The sequence below is a fragment of the Entelurus aequoreus genome, linkage group LG18 (genome assembly GCF_033978785.1).
Source record: "Entelurus aequoreus isolate RoL-2023_Sb linkage group LG18, RoL_Eaeq_v1.1, whole genome shotgun sequence".
Classification (NCBI taxonomy): domain Eukaryota; kingdom Metazoa; phylum Chordata; class Actinopteri; order Syngnathiformes; family Syngnathidae; genus Entelurus; species Entelurus aequoreus.
Window position 1 is genome coordinate 10,213,102 of NC_084748.1, and position 20,596 is coordinate 10,233,697.

At 39.4% G+C, this 20,596-nt stretch overlaps 1 protein-coding gene across 1 annotated transcript in view; it reads right to left on the bottom strand.

Annotated features, from left to right (window-relative positions):
• LOC133633500 (phosphatidylinositol 5-phosphate 4-kinase type-2 beta-like) overlaps window positions 1–20,529 on the bottom strand; it is a 49,516-nt gene extending 28,987 nt beyond the window's left edge. Inside the window, exons 1-5 of the mRNA XM_062026036.1 lie at window positions 20,412–20,529; window positions 17,164–17,260; window positions 16,916–17,068; window positions 11,700–11,846; window positions 5,474–5,512 (exon numbers count right to left, since the gene is read on the bottom strand). Of these exons, the coding sequence (XP_061882020.1) occupies window positions 5,474–5,512; window positions 11,700–11,846; window positions 16,916–17,068; window positions 17,164–17,260; window positions 20,412–20,476 (501 nt within the window). The 5' untranslated portion in view covers window positions 20,477–20,529. The remainder of the gene's footprint in view (window positions 1–5,473; window positions 5,513–11,699; window positions 11,847–16,915; window positions 17,069–17,163; window positions 17,261–20,411) is intronic.
• Window positions 20,530–20,596: the final 67 nt, after the last annotated feature.

The following is a 20,596-nucleotide window of genomic DNA, read 5'->3' on the forward strand; positions in this document are numbered from 1 at the left end:
ATCAGTTTGAGCCGGTGTCCTTTTCTTTTTTAAATGACACAGTTAGTCATATGAAGCCCTCTGGTTCTCCTGCAGATGCCCTCCCACCTCGCCTGTTTAAGGAGGTACTTGGCACTATTGGATCAAGTGTCCTTAACATTATCAATGTTAGCCTCTCTTCTGGAATAGTTCCAGTAGAGTTTAAACATGCAGTGGTACGACCTCTACTTAAAAAACCAAGCCTCGACCCCTCTCTCCTCTCTAACCTTAGACCTATCTCTAATCTTCCATACATTTCCAAAATATTAGAGAAGGTTGTCTACAGTCAGTTGTTGCCCTTCTTAGAGGATAATGGTATCACTGAGCGGTTCCAGTCCGGTTTTAAAGCCCTCCACAGCACAGAGTCAGCGCTTCTAAAAGTTTTTAACGATATCCTCCTGTCAACTGATTCTGGTAAATATGTTGTCCTGGTGCTTTCTGCTGCGTTCGACACCGTCGACCACGCCACCTTAATCACTCGTCTTGAGAACTGTGTGGACATTAAGGGCGCCGCCCTCAACTGGTTCCGGTCGTACCTAACAGACAGGAGTTTTTGTGTAAAAATAGACAGTTTTATGTCTTCCACAGCTCCTTTACCACATGGGGTCCCCCAGGGCTCAATTCTTGCGCCAATCTTATTTGCGCTTTACCTTCTCCCCCTTGGTTCTGTTTTTAGGAAGTACGGTATTGCATTTATTTTTATGCCGATGATTGCCAGATCTATTTTCCTATGGCACAAAATAACACGGTTCAACGTCTCATTGACCGTCTGCACGACATCAAAGCCTGGCTTTCAGCTAACTTCCTGAGCCTAAATGAAGACAAAACAGAAGTTATGTTGTTCGGTCCAAGTTGCTCTCCCTCCCCCAACGTTGACCTCTGCACTCTGACCCCGTATCTCAGCGACTGTGTCACAAACCTGGGGGTAAAGTTCGACTAAGATTTTAAATTCGAAAAAAAAATCAGCAGCGTCATATAGGGTTGGGTATCGAGTATCGAGTATCGATTGGAACCGGGACTAACTTTCCGATTCTCCCGGAATCGTTCAAAAGTTTAAATTTCGATTCCTATTTTCGATACCCAGTCCGCCGACTGGAAAAAAATATGTCCGCCGAACCGGAAGATGAAACCGCTCTACACCAACGAAGAAGCGCCCACCGCCGGAAGTGTTAGCATAGCCGAGCGAGTCAGTCAAGCTCAAGCATGGATAGCGGGCGTCGGCGGTCGAAAGTGGGGCTTTACTTTACAAAAAAAAATGAAATAACCGCGAAATAACAGAGCCCTATGTCCATCAAGAAACGAGTGGAGAGAGAGCTGCAGATGTACCAGGACGTTCCACCGATACTTATGTCTGACGACCCTGCTGCATGGTGATGGTCCGGTGGAACCAACAAAAGACTTATCCTTTGCTGTCTGATCTCGCTTTCTCCTATTTATACGTTCAAGCTTCTTCCACACCCAGTGAACGTGTATTTTCCACAGCAGGAGACACTATCTGTCCAGAACGCTCACGCATCCTGCCTGAGAAGGCGGATATGGTCATTTTCCTAAACAACAACTGTCTCTGATTTTATACTGTACCTGCTGCTAATCTGGACTGGGTTTTGCAAGTTGTTTCTTATTGTTTATTTGCTTTTCTGCACCAGGTTAGCCCATCAGTGGGAGCACGGTAACATTTTTAAGTACCTGCAGCATCATACACTTGTGTGTGTAAATGTGTTTTCATGAGGTTTCCTGCAGCATCATACACTTATGTGTAAATGTGTTTTCATGAGGTTTCCTGCAGCATCATACACTTATGTGTAAATGTGTTTTCATGAGGTTTTCAAAAATAAAGCTCTCTTGAGGAAAGTGTACCCCTGGGAAAATGTATTCATAATTTATAATATTTATATTCAAGTTCATAGATTTGATATTTATATTTTAGTTGAAAACAGCCCTCTGAGGAATTTATAGTAAAGTTCATAAAAAGTTAATATAATTAAAATTGATGGAGAATGTCAAACTATTTCATTCAGAAAGACTGTAGGTTAGCTAGCTCATTTAAAATATCCTAAACTTTTTTTTGACCCTGCCTCTTAAAAGAATCGGAATCGAGAATAGCCAGGAATCGGAATCGGAATCGTTCAAATTCAAACGATACCCAACCCTAGCGTCATACAAAAAAGCTTTTATCAATTACGCCAAATAGCGAAAGTGAAACTGCTTCTATCAGGACATGATCTCGAGAAATTAATCCACGCCTTTATCTCGACTCGTCTAGACTACTGCAATGCCCTGTATGTAGGCATTAGCCAGGCCTCCCTCGCCCGCTTTTAGCTCGTGCAGAACTCTGCTGCTCGTCTGCTAACACAGACCTGCAGACGTGAGCACATCACCCCTATATTAGCGTCCCTTCACTGGCTCCCTGTGCGTTACCAAATCAATTTTAAACTCCTTCTATTTGTTTTTAAATGTCTAAACAACCTCGCTCCAACATATCTCTCCGACCTTCTTCAGCCTTACTGCCCCACCCGATCCCTAAGATCAGCCGATCAGCTGCTACTGACGGTCCCTGACACAAGGCTGAAGCTTAGAGGTGACAGAGCTTTCGCCGCTGCTGCTCCCAAGCCCCAAGCTCTGGAACGACCTACCTCTGAGTGTTAGACAGGCCTCTCTTCCTGTTTTAAAATCTCTCTTAAAAACATACTTTTATTCCATCGCTTTTAACACTGAGTGATATCCATCCTGCTATGGCGCCCCATAATACACCTGCTGTGAACCTGTTTTTATTTTCTATTTATTTTATTTAGTTATTTTTTATCATGCTCTGTTTGTGTTGTGTTGTGTTTGCTCGGTTCTCGTATTATCTTTTAACCTGCCCATTGTACAGCACTTTGGCTACCCCTGTGGTAAATTTTAAATGTGCTTTATAAATAAAGTTGATTTGATTTGATTTGATTTATTGTTTCACAGTGACACAATCTGCTGGATTCAAAGAAGAGTCATTATATTTGACCTGCTAATAGAATTCATGGTTAGCAAATTTTATTGAATTTTTTTGTTATAGCTGTGCGAAAAGGAATATGAAAAGGGCAACTTTGGTCAATGAGCCAAATGATAAGCAGGAAAAGAAGAATGTTTACCTTATTTGGCGCTATAAGATCCAAATGATCCCACACTATGGAATTTCTACCTTTTCCTTGTTCTATTCAGATCAACGATGGCGACCAAAAACAATGTCAAACGCAGCGAGCTACTTCAACTACTTTCAGTACAACTGGTCACAAATAAAGCGCTTCCTGATAAACACAGTTTGGTGCTTCACAGTCAAAAGACACAGCACCTGTATCGTCATGTTTGACACACACACGAGGCATCGAAAGACACAGTATCACTTTTTGTGTTTCATAATCTATTAATGCTTCAGGATCATTTTACCCATCACTATTGTTCACCGTGTGACTTGTAGAATATTCATTTTTCAAAGGGGGTATTGTGTTAGAGCAGAGGTGTCAAACTCAAGGCCCGGGGGCCAGATCTTGGCCCTCAAACACCTGGAAATGATATGCGTCAATAAAGTACTTAAAATTTTCTCACTAGATGTAATTGATTTTTCTCATTTTGACAGAAAAAATATATGTACTGCTTGAAATTGCATAACTTTTAAACTTTAATAGTATCCAATATTGCAACACATATTACAGTATATTATCATACCTTCCAAACATGTTTTTGTCTAAATAAAAATACTTAACTTTACAGCAAACTACCCATCAAATTAATAAAAATGACAATACATTTTACGTTGTTCTTTACAGCATATTACTGTAAATTGAAAAAACTACTACCGTATTTTCCGCACTATAAGGCGCACCTAAAACCCTCCAATTTTATCAAAAGCTGACAGTGCGCCTTATAATGCTGTGCGCCTTATATATGTACCAATAATGAGCCACAACAAACCTAAACTTCATTTTCATAAAGTTTAGGTCTCGCAACTACGGTAAACAGCCGCCAACTTCTTTTTCCTCGTAGAAGAAGAAGTAAGCAGCCGCCAACTTCATTTTCCCCCGTAGAAGAAGAAGTTCTTCTTCTATGGTAAGCAGCCTCCCCCGTAGAAGAAGCGCACGGTGCATGCTGGGATATATGACGTTTCATTTCCATTTGTGTGTTTATGTAAAGACCCCAAAATTGCTCCTATTAAGAGACACGCTTACGACGCAGAATTTAAACTCAAGGCGATCAGTCACGCAGTAGAACTGCTAGACAACAGCAGTGACACTGACTCGATTAATGACGACTTCGACGAGACGGAGCCGGGCATTTTGGATGCCGTATTCGCCCAACTGTTTAATTCGGACACTGAAGAAGAAGAATTCGAGCAATTCGTGGATGAGGAATAACTTCATAAAGTGAGCTTTACATGTTTATTTTGTGTGTTGTGTGACATTAACGTTTGAGCAACGTTGAGTTATTGGTATTGTTATTGCTCTGCACTATTTCGAGTGTTACTATATTGTGATTGCACTAACGTTTGATTTGCCGTAACACGAGTAAATCAGCTGTTTATTCATTTTGGGCGTGGACAGAGTTGTCAGAACGCTGGTTTGTAATCTATTAATAAAGTTTGACTGACCCAACTGACTGTTTTGTTGACATTCCCTTTAGCGCCGCTCCACCTAATGGATGCAAAGGTGCGCCTTATAATCCGGTGCGCCTTATATATGAACAAAGTTTTGAAATATAGCATTCATTGAAGGTGCGCCTAATAATCCGGTGCGCCTTATAGTGCGGAAAATACGGTACTGTCTTTTGCGGTAAAATTATCTGTTGACTGAGCTGCCAGTTTTTGACAGTAAAATCTACGGTTGTTGTTTTTAACGGTGTATTACTGTAAATGGAAAGATGGTTTTAACGGTAGACAAAATGGCAGCTAAGTTGCCAGAATAAAAAAATAACATTGTATTTTTCTGGCAACTAAGCTGCCAGCTTTTTGCATAACCCCCCCCAAAAAAATAAACAGTGGTACTGTTTTTTCCATTTACCGTAAAATGTAAAACATAAAAAAAAACATGATTTTACAGTAAACTTTGGTAAATGTAAAGTGCTTACTATAAAATCTACAGTCTACTTAAAACAATTTATATAATTAATAATAAAAATCCAGAGGCAAATTCATACAATATTCGCTGTTACAAGCGGCCCTCTGATGACAGCCATAAGTGTATCGTGGCCCTCAATGAAAACAAGTTTGACGTCCGTGTGTTCGAGTAACAGGACCAAGTGGAAACCCATGGATATTGCTTAATAAAAAAAATATTTTAAAGTTAACATTTCCTTTCCTGGGGACATAAATGGCACACATTGGGGAATTGCCCACAAAGTCCTTTTTAAAAGAATGTTTTTTCTAAATAAATAAATAAAGAAAACCGAGGGCATTTATTTGGATTTTATAAAAAAAACTTTCTTATACCTTTTCCTTGTCACTGGCTTCTCTTGAGACAGTAGAACCCTAAAACAGGAAGAGAACAGTATAATTAGTAAAAAAAAAAAAACTAACATGCTGAGGATACATAAGATGATGGATGAACATCCACCTTCTAAAGTTTACTCCTGATATGGCAGACCAGAGACATGAATGTCATGGCTGTAAGACTTAATACTGTAAAATCTTACAGCTTATGTCTTTACAGACAGACATCCCTTAGGTCTAGCGCCCCTGGTACCATGGCTAACATCTGTAAACTTGCAGCATTTCTCTCATTCAATTGTTTATGGGGCGTGTGTGTTTTTTGTAGGCATGTGCCAATCGATCGGTATTGCACGATTTTGTGAAAAAGTATGTGATCAAGCATTGCCGATTAAAGGCCTACTGAAACCCACTACTACCGACCACGCAGTCTGATAGTTTATATATCAATGATGAAATCTTTACATTGCAACACATGCCAATACGGCCGGGTTAACTTATAAAGTGACATTTAAAATTTCCCGGGAAATATCCGGCTGAAACGTCACGGTATGATGACGTATGCGCGTGACGAAGTCAGAGTAACGGAAGTTATGGTACCCCGTAGAATCCTATACAAAAAGCTCTGTTTTCATTTCATAATTCCACAGTATTCTGGACATCTTTTGCAATTTGTTTAATGAACAATGAAGGCTGCAAAGAAGACAGTTGTAGGTGGGATCGGTGTATTAGCAGCGGACTACAGCAACACAACCAGGAGGACTTTGTTGGAGCGCTAGCCGCGCTAGCCGCCGACCTCACCTTGACTTCCTACGTCTCCGGGCCGCCAAACGCATCGGGTGAAGTCCTTCGTTCTTCTGCCGATCGCTGGAACGCAGGTGAGCACGGGTGTTGATAAGCAGATTAGGGCTGGCTGGCGTAGGTGGAGAGCTAATGTTTTTAGCATAGCTCTGTGCGGTCCGGTTGCTAAGTTAGCTTCAATGGCGTCGTTAGCACAGCATTGTTAACCTTCGCCAGCCTGGAAAGCATTAACCGTGTATTTACATGTCCACGGTTTAATAGTATTGTTGATTTTCTATCTATCCTTCCAGTCAGGGGTTTATTTTTTTTGTTCCTATATGCAGTTAAAGCATGATGCTATCACGTTAGCTCGTAGCTAAAGCATTTCTCCGATGTATTGTCGTGGAGATAAAAGGCACTGAATGTCCATTTCGCGTTCTCGACTCTCATTTTCAAGAGGATATAGTATCCGAGGTGGTTTAAAATGCAAATCCGTGATTCACAAGAGAAAAAGGAGAGTGTGGAATCCAATGAGCCAGCTTGTACCTAAGTTACGGTCAGAGTGAAAAAAGATACGTCCATCACTGCCTCTCAAATCCTTCACTGTAACGTTCCTCATCTACGAATCTTTCATCCTCGCTCAAATTAATGGGGTAATCATCACTTTCTCGGTCCGAATCTCTCTCGCTCCATTGTAAACAATGGGGAATTGTGAGGAATACTAGCTTCTGTGACGTCACGCTACTTCCGGTACAGGCAAGGCTTTTTTTTATCAGCGAGCAAAAGTTGCGAACTTTATCGTCGATTTTCTCTACTAAATCCTTTCAGCAAAAATATGGCAATATCGCGAAATGATCAAGTATGACACATAGAATGGATCTGCTATTCCCGTTTAAATTAAAAAAAAATCACTTCAGTAGGCCTTTAATGCCTTTTTATGCTGGCTGACAAGCAGCTAGCAGTTAGATACAGTATGTGTCTCCATACACAGCGCGGAGCTGCTCCCCTAAACTAATAATAATAATTACCTCCATTACGGCAAATAAACTATTATTATCTGGTATTATTAACACTGGAGGACAAGGCTAATCATGCTACACCCAGAGAAAGCCAGGGGCAGGCACGCTAATGGCTAAGGCAAGCTAACTTTAAACAACACCATGAAAAAAGTGCTTAGTAAACTTTAACAAATGTAGATTGAACTGTGTGACAGCGGAAAATAAGTAGTTAGAGTGTTAAAAAGGAAATCAATATGTAGATCAATATGAGATAGAGAGAGGATACTATAACAATAACTGTTGGTGTGTCAGCACAGTCAGTACACGACACGTAAAAAGAGGATCGGTTTAATCAAGAAATTGGTGGTGTCGATATTAAGGGTAGTATCCTTGTATGATCGATACCAGATTGATCAGATCGATATTTTTTATTTCTCAGTCATTTTGTTGTTGGTTGTGTTAATGTTTTCAGGGAATAATTCCCTGTACACAGGGGGAATTAAGAGGGCAAAAAACAAAGGATTTAAATGAGTAATAGATACCGTATTTTTTGGACTATAAGTCGCAGTTTTTTTCATAGTTTGGCCGGGGGTGCGACTTATACTCAGGATCGACTTATGTGTGAAATTATCAACACATTACCGTTAAATATCAAATAATATTATTTAGCTCATTCATGTAAGAGACTAGACGTATAAGATTTCATGGGATTTAGCGATTAGGAGTGACAGATTGTTTGGTAAACGTATAGCATGTTCTATATGTTATAGTTATTTGAATGACTCTTACCATAATATGTTACGTTAACATACCAGGCACGTTCTCAGTTGGTTATTTAAGAGTCATTTAACGTACACTTATTCAGCCTGTTGTTCACTATTCTTTATTTATTTTAAATTGCCTTTCAAATGTCTATTCTTGGTGTTGGGTTTTATCATATACATTTCCCCAAAAATGCGATTTATACTCCAGTGCGACTTATATATGTTTTTTTCCTTCTTTATTATGCATTTTCGGCCGGTGCGATTTGTACTCCGAAAAATACGGTAGTAGTTTTTACTTTTGTTTAGTTATTGTGCATTATTGACTTTGTTTTGATCAAACAATACAAGAGAATAAGGAACTAGTTTAAGTATTGTGTTGATATTGTTAAACTGTCAAAAGCACTCACTTTAAAAAATGTACAGTTAATAAATGTGATCGGTATTGGCTGAGCTCAGTCATGAATGATCGGCAGCATAAAACCTTGACTGGAACATCCCTTGTGTTTGGGCATATGCTGCTTTTTTTGTATATATGGGATTGTAGCCAGATGTGTCCCGATAACAGCTTTTTAACTTCCAGTATTGGAGCCTTGAGAATTAGGCGATACCGATATTGATTCGATACGTTATCAGCAGGAATCATACATACCTTTTATTTTGTATTGTGGAATGTTAGAAAAGTCTTGATAAAGCGAAGTTACAGAGAACTATGCTAGTTATGAAAAGAACTAACCTACCGTAAATTCCAGACTATAAGCCGTTACTTTTTTCCTAGGCTTTGAACCCTACGGCTTATAAAAGGGTGCGGCTAATTTAGGGATTTTTCTTCACTGACAGCTGGCTATAAAGTATAGTTTAGAAAAACAAACAAACACATTGAATAGGTGTGTTGTTGTTTGTGCTATGGCGCCATCTTTTGGAAAAGTTTGTGCTGCAGGTGCTGCAGTGGCTGCATTGCCCTTCTGTTTAGACATTTCTTTTCTTTTTAAACCAACCGTTATGTACATATGCCAGTCGGTCTTCTAGCTATCCATAGCGTTTCTACTGGTATGGATTCTTCATTTATCACTCCAAGCAATGTTTGTAAGTTTTACAGCTTAACTAAAACAATTTTTACTTACTAAACCGTCCCATGTGTGACAGCTATAGGAGTGTTTTATGCATATTTTTATGTGCTATGGTAATGTGATGAAGCTAGCGTCGTTAGCATTAGCTACTATGCTAACACGTGTCTTTGTTAGTATTAACAGTTTTGTAAATTCACCAAAACTGAGTCAGTTTAGCTCAGGGGTCGGCAACCCGCGGCTCCGGAGCCGCATGCGGCTCTTTGACCACTCTGATGCGGCTCAGCTACATACTTGCCGACCCCCCGATTTTCCCAGGAGACTTATGGATCTCAGTGTCTCTCATAAATAACTCCCAGGGAAAAAATAATCCTATTTAGACTATAAATACTGGATAAAGGGCGTGCCCTGATTGCACTGCAGTAATTGTCCTCTATAGCATTTACATACAGCGTGCCAGTCCAGCCGCATGTTGCATGTTGTTATTAATCGCACACACAGGAGACAGCAAAGCATACTTACTCATCAGCCACACAGCTTACACTGACGGTAGCCGTATCAAACAACTTTAACATTGTTACGTTACAAATATGCGCCACACTGTGAACCCACACCAAAAAAGAATGAAAAACACATTTCTGGAGAACATCTGCACTGTAACACAACATAAACACAACACAACCATTACCCAGAATCCCATGCAGTCCTAACTCTTCCGGTCTAGATTATACACCCCGCTACCACAACCCCCCCCACACATCAACCCCCCCCCCTCTCCTTGCGTTGGTTGAGCGGAAGAGTTAGTGCTGCATGGGATTCTGGGTATTGGTACCGTCAGTGTCAGATGTGTATTGGTACCGTCAGTGTAAGATGTGTGGTTGCTGAACTAGTACGGAAGAGTTAGTGCTGCATGGGATTCTGGGTATTGGCACCGTCAGTGTAAGATGTGTGGTTGCTGAGGTAGTACGCCTTGCTGTCACTTACGTGTGGTCAAGCAGGTACACTGTTAGGGCAGACTGTAGAGGGCGGTGTCATCACGCTCTGATATTCGGGAGTCTCCCGGGGAAAAATGAGAGGATTGGCAAGTATGACGCTATCAAGCGCCATTCATTCAAAACTCGCGGGCTGCACTAATATCAAATGTCCACATTAAAGTGCGTGCCGGTGCGTGTGTCGGAGACCCCTGGTTAATATAGCACAAAGCATTTAAGCTCTGTATGCAGTGTTTTTCATTTTAAATTGTAAATTTTTTTTGTGGCTCCCATCACTTTCTTTAATTTGTGAAACTTGCCAAAATGGCTCTTTGAGTGGTAAAGGTTGCCGACCCCTGGTTTAGCTGATTGGAGAGTTACCTTCTGCAGCTAATGGGTCCATGACGATGACTTCTGTTTTGTTTGATCAGTCGTTTTACTGGCGTGTGACAGGCACCGTTTGGAAACAATTAAGGTATGTAAATTAGCATTTACAAAATGCTTCTGTGTACATAACTAATTCCACAAAGTATCTATCGGCGCTTTATGCTCTGGCACGATTAATATATGGAAAACTATTTTTTCCCCTAAAATGTAGTAGGTGCAGCTTATATCCCGGTGTGCTCTATAGTCAGAGAAATTTGGTATTTGTTAATAACCATCTGGAATGGATTTATGCTGTCTTTAAGTTGACGTGAAATGGTAAATGTTTTTTACCATAAAAAATTCAAGTTAAGCTCATGACGCAGTAAGTTGAATGGCGCAGACACATTTGTTACTAGATGCTTTCTAACACTGCCTTACATACTTTGTATATGTTAAGTAATAGGCAACTATAGTTATGTGATGCTTGTTTATATTTGACAAATGTGCGGTTTTTCAAATACAATATGGGACTCTTATTACTTAGGACTATCTTGTGTGTTACTGTGTGCTTAGCTGTCGTGTAGCTGCTCGCTTCTACTGTTAACCTTTTGTAAATGCTTTGACTAAAATACAAGACAAGACCAAGTTGTGTGCTTATTGGGAGGGCATTTAGATGTTAACTGGCTGTCCAGCTTTGCACAAGTAAACATGCTGCAAGACTGCTTGTATCGGAACTCATATCGGAGATATTAGATGGACCAATGTCCAACATCAGTATCAGTGTGCAACACCCGTATTTGCAGCATTTATAATTTGCAGCATTTTCTCGTTCCATGTGTTGTATGGAGCGTAACAATGTTTGCCCCTGTCAGCCACTGTAGAAAACAGCTCGTAACCAATTCAATATGGAAGACAGAGAGACCATTTTTTGGCTCGTTTTGAAACACTATGTGAATAAAATTATTATGGGATAGAAATCAAACTGTTCTGTCCTGGAGTAAGATACAATTTCAGAAAAAGTCTGAATTTATTTATTTTTTAAGCAATCCTGTTAATTACAATATACAGTTAGAGAACTAGCACTTCCATACACAATATTATAAAAGGGTAATCGGATGTTTCAAAATCTTACAGTGCACTTGTAAATTTCAACACCTATTTATCAGGCAGGCTAGTGGCCCACATCTACACTCACTCTGTGGCTGACCTATTATTACTGCTGCGTTCTTCTGCATTCAAAATCGTAGACGTAACAGGCAGACACATTGGCCCAGTGGCAGAAATACCTTCAGGTCATATTTGCGATGCACAGTGAGGTGATGACTGAATACATTCCGGGTCACGACCATATACGTCTCCACCCCGTCCACTGTTAGCCTGTACATGCCCAGGAACTGAGGCAGCAGTGTGTTGCCGTGACATTCCACTATAAACTGGAGAGAGATAAGAAAAGGAGACAAAAAAGTGACATCATCTTGTCAGTGCGAATTTAGTTGTAAAAAAAAAACACCCAAAAACAAACATCCATAAATCTGTCTGTAAATTGTATAAACTGTACAATACAGTGTTTCACACAAGACTGCAATATATTTGTAGGTTGCGGATAGATGACATAATTAAGGAATGGTCACGTTTGCAGTTTACAGTTTAAAAAAAAAAAGCTAAACAAATATATTTAAAGTTACCTCGGGAAGTGAGTGCCCTTAAATGGCCAGCACTACTTGAGTTTGAGTTTGAGTTTATTTCGAACATGCAAGCATACAACATGATACATCACAATTTCCAGTTTCTCTTTTCAACATGTTCGAAAAGGAGTAGGAAGAAGCAGAGCTTATTTAATCCTACCCCTTTTCTTTACATAACAGTTGCAAAACTTTTTGTTCACTTCCTGTTCACAATTTTTTCACAATAAACTCCATAAGTAATCACAATAAAAATACATAAATAAATAATAGTAAGAATTTAATAATAATAATTGGTGAAGTAAGTCATATTTCATATGATGAGATAAGTAAGATTACTTTAAGAATGAACTTGTTAAGAGCAATACGTGCATATGTGTCCGAGTCTCTTAACTAGATTTGTCGCTAGACACTTTTTGAAAAAAAAATATTGGAGGGCTCTGATTACTCGCTAAATACAGTGACGACCCTAATCCCTACTGCTACATCTTCTTATTCTCTGGCCAAGCAGGTGTGTTAAACAGTCATACCTTGATTTTTTGTACGTCACACTTTTTGTATGATTCCATTGAACATTGTTTGGCCCAAATTTAGGCCCAGTTTTCACATGGCTTCTTGGTTATGGTACGGCACAAACGTTGCACGTTAATTGCATATCTTTGCTCGGAATTGAGTGCCCAAACAAAGAATCCCACGCATTGGTAACTCTATGTTCTACTTTCTTTCATCATTAGGCACGACTGCAAAATAAGTAGGGGTGTGTGATAAATGTGTACCGTAATTTCCGGACTATAAGCCGCACCTGACTATAAGCCGCACCAGCTAAATTTAGGGGAAAATACAGATTGCTCCATATATAAGCCGCACCCGACTATAAGCCGCAGGGTTTTGATGTGTAATTACCGTAGTATATAGGGGTTCCTGCTACCACGGAGGGGATTGTCGGGACAGAGATGACTGTTTGGGAACGCAAAGCGTCCCATTTATTAACAATAAATCTTTCAATCATTCAATCAAACTTTCACATCTTTGACATGGCGAACAGCATTCGTGCAGAGTACAAATAATACAACGGTGCAAAGTAATACAAAGTGCTCGCCTGTACGTTATCAAAATAACCAGCCTACCGGTATATGAAAAGTCAGTCTTTAATCATTGTGTCATCGTCTTCCTCCTGCGTACTAAAACCACCGAAATCCTCTTCGTCGGTGTCGGAGAAGAACAGGCCGTAAATAAGCCGCACCGTTGTATAAGCCGCAGGGACCAGAACGAGGGGAGAAAGTAGCGGCTTATAGTCCGGAAATTACGGTATATATATGAGGAATTATGACAGCACACTAATAAATTCAATAACAATAAACAATAGCTGATTTAAATAAAAATGCCCTAATTACCAAAATTAACCGTAATTGTGCTGTAGGTGGGTTAGGGTGAGGAAAAAAAGCGCTCCTTTTATCATACGTGTTTTGCTGTAAGCCTGTTGTAAACTTCCCCTGAGCTAAGTGTAAACAAAAAGTAATAGTTGTTGGCTCTCATGAAGTCTGCCATGATTAGTAGTTATAAGTGAAGAAAATAGTGAACGTTGTGATGCATCTGTCAAATTACAATGATCAAAATATGTAAATATTACATGTTATTATGAATGTGCCTGTTACTACATGACATACATACTTACGCGATGACCCTTTTGGATGTTTTTTTAAGCGCTTAAAGGCCTACTGAAACCCACTAATACCGACCACGCAGTCTGATAGTTTATATATCAATGATGAAATCTTAACATTATAACACATGCCAATACGGCCGGGTTAACTTATAAAGTGACATTTTAAATTTGCCGCTAAACTTCCGGTTCGAAACGCCTCTGAGGATGACGTATGCGCGTGACGTAGACCGGCGAACACGGGTATGCCTTCCACATTGAAGCCAATACGAAAAAGCTCTGTTTTCATTTCATAATTCCACAGTATTCTGGACATCTGTGTTCGTGAATCTGTTTCAATCATGTTCATTGCATTATGGAGAAGGAAGCCGAGCAAGCAAAGAAGAAAGTTGTCGGTGCGAAATGGACGTATTTTTCGAACGTAGTCAGCCACAACAGTACACAGCCGGCGCTTCTTTGTTTACATTCCCGAAAGATGCAGTCAAGATGGAAGAACTCGGATAACAGAGACTCTAACCAAGAGGACTTTTGACTTGGATACACAGACGCCTGTAGAGAACTGGGACAACACAGACTCTTACCAGGATTACTTTGATTTGGATGACAAAGACGCAGACGTGCTACTGTGAGTATGCAGCTTTGGCTTTTTTTTGCGTATGTACGTAACTTTTTTAAAATATATAAGCTTTATGAACCTTGGGTTAGGTGAACGGTCTTTTGGGCTGAGTGATTGTGTGTGTTGATCATGTGTTTGAATTGTATTGGCGTGTTCTATGGAGCTAGGAGCTAGCAGAGGAGCTAGGAGCTAGCATAACACGTACCGTACCGTACGTGCGCGTCACGTACGTAACTTTTTAAAAATATATAAGCTTTATGAACCTTGGGTTAGGTGAACGGTCTTTTGGGCTGAGTGATTGTGTGTGTTGATCAGGTGTTTGAATTGTATTGGCGTGTTCTATGGAGCTAGGAGCTAGCAGAGGAGCTAGGAGCTAGCATAACAAACACGCAGGTGTTATTATGCAGGATTAATTTGTGGCATTATAAATATAAGCCTGGTTGTGTTGTGGCTAATAGAGTATATATATGTCTTGTGTTTATTTACTGTTGTAGTCATTCCCAGCTGAATATCAGGTACCGTGATTTTGCAGCCTTGGCTGCTAAACATTCGATAGCTTGACCGTATGTGCGCGTCACGTACGTAACTTTTTAAAAATATATAAGCTTTATGAACCTTGGGTTAGGTAAACGGTCTTTTGGGTTGAGTGATTGTGTGTGTTGATCAGGTGTTTGAATTGTATTGGCGTGTTCTATGGAGCTAGGAGCTAGCAGAGGAGCTAGGAGCTAGCATAACAAACACGCAGGTGTTTTTATGCAGGATTAATTTGTGGCATATTAAATATAAGCCTGGTTGTGTTGTGGCTAATAGAGTATATATATGTCTTGTGTTTATTTACTGTTGTAGTCATTCCCAGCTGAATATCAGGTCACCCCCGGCTCTCACAGCATCTTCCCTATCTGAATAGCTTCAACTCCCCACTAGTCCTTCACTTGCACTTTACTCATCCACAAATCTTTCATCCTCGCTCAAATTAATGGGGAAATTGTCGCTTTCTCGGTCCGAATCTCTCTCACTTCATGCGGCCATCATTGTAAACAATAGGGAACTTTGCGTATATGTTCAACTGACTACGTCACGCTACTTCCGGTAGGTGCAAGCCTTTTTTTTATCAGATACCAAAAGTTGCAATCTTTATCGTCGTTGTTCTATACTAAATCCTTTCAGCAAAAATATGGCAATATCGCGAAATGATCAAGTATGACACATAGAATAGATCTAAATAAAAAAAAATCATTTCAGTAGGCCTTTAATAGGTGGAATAGAGTGACCCACGTTAGCTCCATTGATAACTGATTTTTGCTAGCATTTAGCGTTAGAATGCATAAAAAGAAGAAAACATACAGTACAGGTCAAAAGTTTGGACACACCTGCTCATTCAATGAGTTTTCTTTATTTTCATGACTATTTACATTGTAGATTGTCACTAAAGGCATCAAAACTATGAATGGACACATGTGGAGTGATGTACTAAACAAAAAAAAAGGTGAAATAACTGAAAACATGTTTTATATTCTAGTTTCTTCAAAATAGCCAACCTTTGCTCCGATTACTTTTTCGCATACTCTTGGCATTCTCTCGATGAGCTTCAAGAGGTAGTCACCTGAAATGGTTTTCACTTCACAGGTGTGCTTGAAGCTCATCGAGAGAATGCCAAGAGTGTGCAAAGCAGTAATCAGAGCAAAGGCTGGCTATTTCGAAGAAACTAGAATGTAAAACAGGTTTTCAGTTATTTCACCTTTTTTTGTTAAGTACATAACTCCACATGTGTTCATTCATAGTTTTGATGCCTTTAGTGACAATCTACAATGTAAATAGTCATGTAAATAAAGAACGCATTGAATGAGAAGGTGTGTCCAAACTTTTGGCCTGTACTGTATGTGTGCTTGTCTCACATAACGATTGTGAATGATAGACAAAATTCCCCCTTAAAGGGGCACTTACTAGTTTGAGTGAGATGGTTGTAGATGTTGTTTTGGCGTAATAATTTGTTTTAATAAAGTGATTGTTGATTGAATACGCCCTTGTGATCCTTTCAACACCCAAGCATTTTATACTCACACAAAAACATTGCAATCTGGCAAATTTGTGACTTCAGTCAGGATGTCGATAGACAAGGGTAATGTCCTGGAGTCTTCCGGAGAGTTTAGCAGAGTTGGCAGGTCTGCGACGTGCTGCCATAAAGCAGACCTGTACAATGCCACGGATGCATCCTCTAACTGTTTATCTTTTCCGCTCGCCATGTCTACAAGACGAATGCCTCAGGCTCCACAGTTCTGCCTCTCCGTCACTTCAAGTTTTACAATGCCACATGGGTATGATTGGAAGTAAACACACAGACACACACTCTTCAAACGTAGTAATCAAAAAGTGGGGGAAGAACATATGATACAAATGCCAGACGTGCTCTGGAAAAGAGTCAGGTCAACCTAACGGTACAGAGTTTCTTTATAAAACATTCCATTCCTAACACGAATGTACAAGCACACTGCAATATAACCAAAAAAGATGATCAGTTCTGTTGAACTGTGAGAATTCTACCTGGTGGTATTTTTTCAAGATGTTGTGCATCTCAGCGATATCCTCACTGGATACGGTTTTGATTACAAATCGGTGGTCGTAGCTGGAGAGGAAGCGGTTGCCAAAGCGACCCTGGGAGTCGCTGTTGAGCGGAGCACTCCGTGTCAGAGAGTTCTGGAAGTCAAAAAATATGCAGATTCTGAAAGGAACATTCTGGTGAGCACAGGAGCTCATCCAGGCACAATGCTACTTGGTTCTTGTTAGCTTACCTGGTAGTCTTGGTCATCGATGCAAAACCTCTCCCTCAGGTTTCTGAACACCATGGGACAATATTCTTTGAACTTAAAGCGACTAGGAAGGTTTTCTCTGTCAAGGGAAAGTCACACAGTCAAGTAACATTTTGCCTGCTTGATTGGGCCACTTTTTTTCCTTAACATACAGCTTTGTTTCCTTATATTGATTATATTATTTTATCAAAGATAGTACGTTCACCAACATAGCCTTTAGCGATGCACCAAATTTTCGACCACCAAAAATTTGAATGTTTAGTTTACATCGAAAGACTGTTGAAATGCAAATGTTGACAGGTGTGGAGTGGAGGCAACATGTCTGTTGTGTGCACATACGTCAATATATCCGAGAAAGACCCGCTGAGACTAATCTGCAAAACGTGCAATGTGAAAATATCAAATGGGGATCTTCTGCAAAAATGTTTTCCATGTCGGGTTTAATCACCAGAAACCCAAACATTTTAATCAAAGAAAAAAAGTGGTAGTGTTGTGCGATATTACAACATAAAAATGTTTATTGTATGATATAATTCTCTATTGTTTATGTCGTAATTTTACATCTGTGCTGCAGCTAATGTAACAGCACAACAATGCTACTTTCTGGTAGCATTTTTGCGTCACTTCAAAGAATTTTAGAGCCGGCGGTAGAATGGATGGAAGACCACAATCGCAGCTAAACCAATAAAACCCAAAGAGAAATTGGTGCCAAAAAGACGGAAGGGGAACTCCTTTGTTTGGATTTTTTAAAAAGTCGGACATCGAACAAACAACGGTAGGCTGATTTGCAAAATATAACACCGACATGTCTAATCTTTTCTATTACTTGAAGACACGGCATGAAGAATAACAGAGACAGTATTAAAATGCGACAAAATACTAGCCTTACCTCAAAACCACGACATCCATCCCTCCCATCCATTTTCTACCATTTGTCCCTTTCGGGTTTGCAAAAGTGGTATTATTTTTATTTTATATTGTTGGAATACCTGTGGTAAATAACTATAATCATAAATTCATGATTTTATAATTGTTGTATTCTTTCAAGGATAAATATTAATGTGTGCTATAGCAATGTAAGGCTGAAACGACGCGTCGACATAGTCAACGTCATCGGTTACGTAAATACGTCAACGCCATTTTTGTGCGTCGAGGCGTTGCATATTTACATCACACTACCGTCATGACGGAGCGCAAAGCAGACGATGCGAGCGAGGGGAAAAAAGCGCGCCAAAAGTCGTCAAAAGTGTGGGAGTATTTCAATAAACAGTCTAATAATGTTGTTGTGTCGAGCGGAAATGGCCTATCATAGCAGCACAACGGCTATGAACGAACATTTGAAAAGAAAACCATCAACCATCAACTAGTCAATCGTCCGCGTGAGTATACGTTGTCATCATTACACAAAAACATGAATGTGTCATTTTTATCTGCTAGGGGTGTAACGGTACGTGTTTTGTATTGAACCGTTTCGGTACGGGGCTTTCGGTTCGGTACGGGGGTGCACCGAAAGAGTTTCTAAGCTAAAGTCTTAACAAGCTGCTTTGCTCCTTCTGCCTCTGTCTCAGCACCCAGCATTGTCCCACCCACACAACCATCTGATTGGTAGACACAAAGCGTTAACAGCCAATCAGCAGTGCGTATTCAGAGCGTTAACAGCCAATCAGCAGTGCGTATTCAGAGCGCATGTAGTCAGCGCTTCAGCGTCGAGCAGATAGATGTTTAGCAGGTGAGCATCAGGCAGCGGACTCTCCCCATATGATAATAAACAAATCCCAGTCAACTACTAGTAACATCACCATGAGCCCGTTGACCTTCTAGAAACTTAATCTGCAGCCCAGCTCACTCGCAGTCCTGGCTTGAGGTGAAGGCTAATTACCTCTCAGTTCCAGCCACATCGACCCCTTCTGAGCGCCTATTTTCAGCTGCTGGGAATATTGTAAACATGAAAAGAACCAGCCTCACCCCAGAGCATGTAGACATGCTAACATTTCTTCATTACAACTGTTAGTCACTCACTGGAATGAGTAGAATTGGTTATTGTGTACTGTGTTGGACTGGATGTTTATTTTGCACATTTTAAAAGCAATACTTAATGTTTACAGTGCTCCAGAATATTTAGATTGGCACTTTTTTGTATTGGATGTTTATCTTTATTTTTGCACATTTTAGCAAATAAGCAATACTTTCACTTTTGTTGAAATGTTTACACTGTTGTTACAGAATATTTCGTTTTGCACTTTTTTGTATTGGATGTTTATCTTTATTTTTGCACATTTTAACAAATAAGCAATACTTTCACTTTTGTTGAAATGTTTACACTGTTGTTACAGAATATTTCGTTTTGCACTTTTTTGTATTGGATGTTTATCTTTATTTTTGCACATTTTAAAGCAAAATAAGCAATACTTTTACTTCTGAAATGCTTATACTATTGCAGAATATTAAGATTTGCACTGGATGTTTACTTTGATTTTTGCACATTAAAAAGCAAATAAGCTATACTTTTAATTTTGTTAAATGTAAAAAGTTTTAAATGTTTACATTGTTACAGAATATTTTGTCATGTTGTTGTCAATGTTGACTGAGTGGCCATACTTTTTTTTTTTGTAAATAAAAGCCATGCCTTTTGAAAAAACTGGCCTACATTTATTTTTTCATCTTCATTTTAAATTAAAAAAAATAATCGGTAAAAGGAAAAATAATCTATAGATTAATCGAAAAAATTATCTATAGATTAACCGAAAAAAATTATCTATAGATTAATCGATAGAAAAATAATCGTTAGCTGCAGCATTATAGCAATGCTTGGCTTTTAGTGAGGTAATACACATTAGTGAGGTAATACACAGTTATAGCTGTAAATGCAATGATAATAATGATTGGCATAATAATATATTTGGGCGTTTTAGTTTTCAACCTTTGTTTCTTCATTTATGGTTTCGTTTCGAATTCAGTACATCCCTAATAGCATTCATTCAAAATGAGCTTCAACAATTTCATGACAGTGTAATGAGGAAACAACATCTTTTTCACACCGAAAGGGGAACCTGTTATACAATAAAGCATAAAGCAGCCGGTGTGAGCCTCATAGAATTGAATAATTGAGGTGGTCTGATAAGAGGAGTTATTCTGACCATTGAAGCATAGTCAAACACTAGATAAAATACAAGATCATAAAATCCTTTTACAAATGGTCTGTGACAGCATGAGAATGTTTAGGTACCTACTTGTTAAATAGATGGTTGTCCACTTTGATTTTGCTGTAGGCTTTAAAGTCATCCGGCATCAGCATTACTGGTACAGGCACATTATTTAACTCGTTAATCTGGAGGAAGACAAAAAAATCAGTTGATCAGAAATTATTAATCAGTCTATATACACTGTAAATACAGAAAACATTCAACCTAAACTT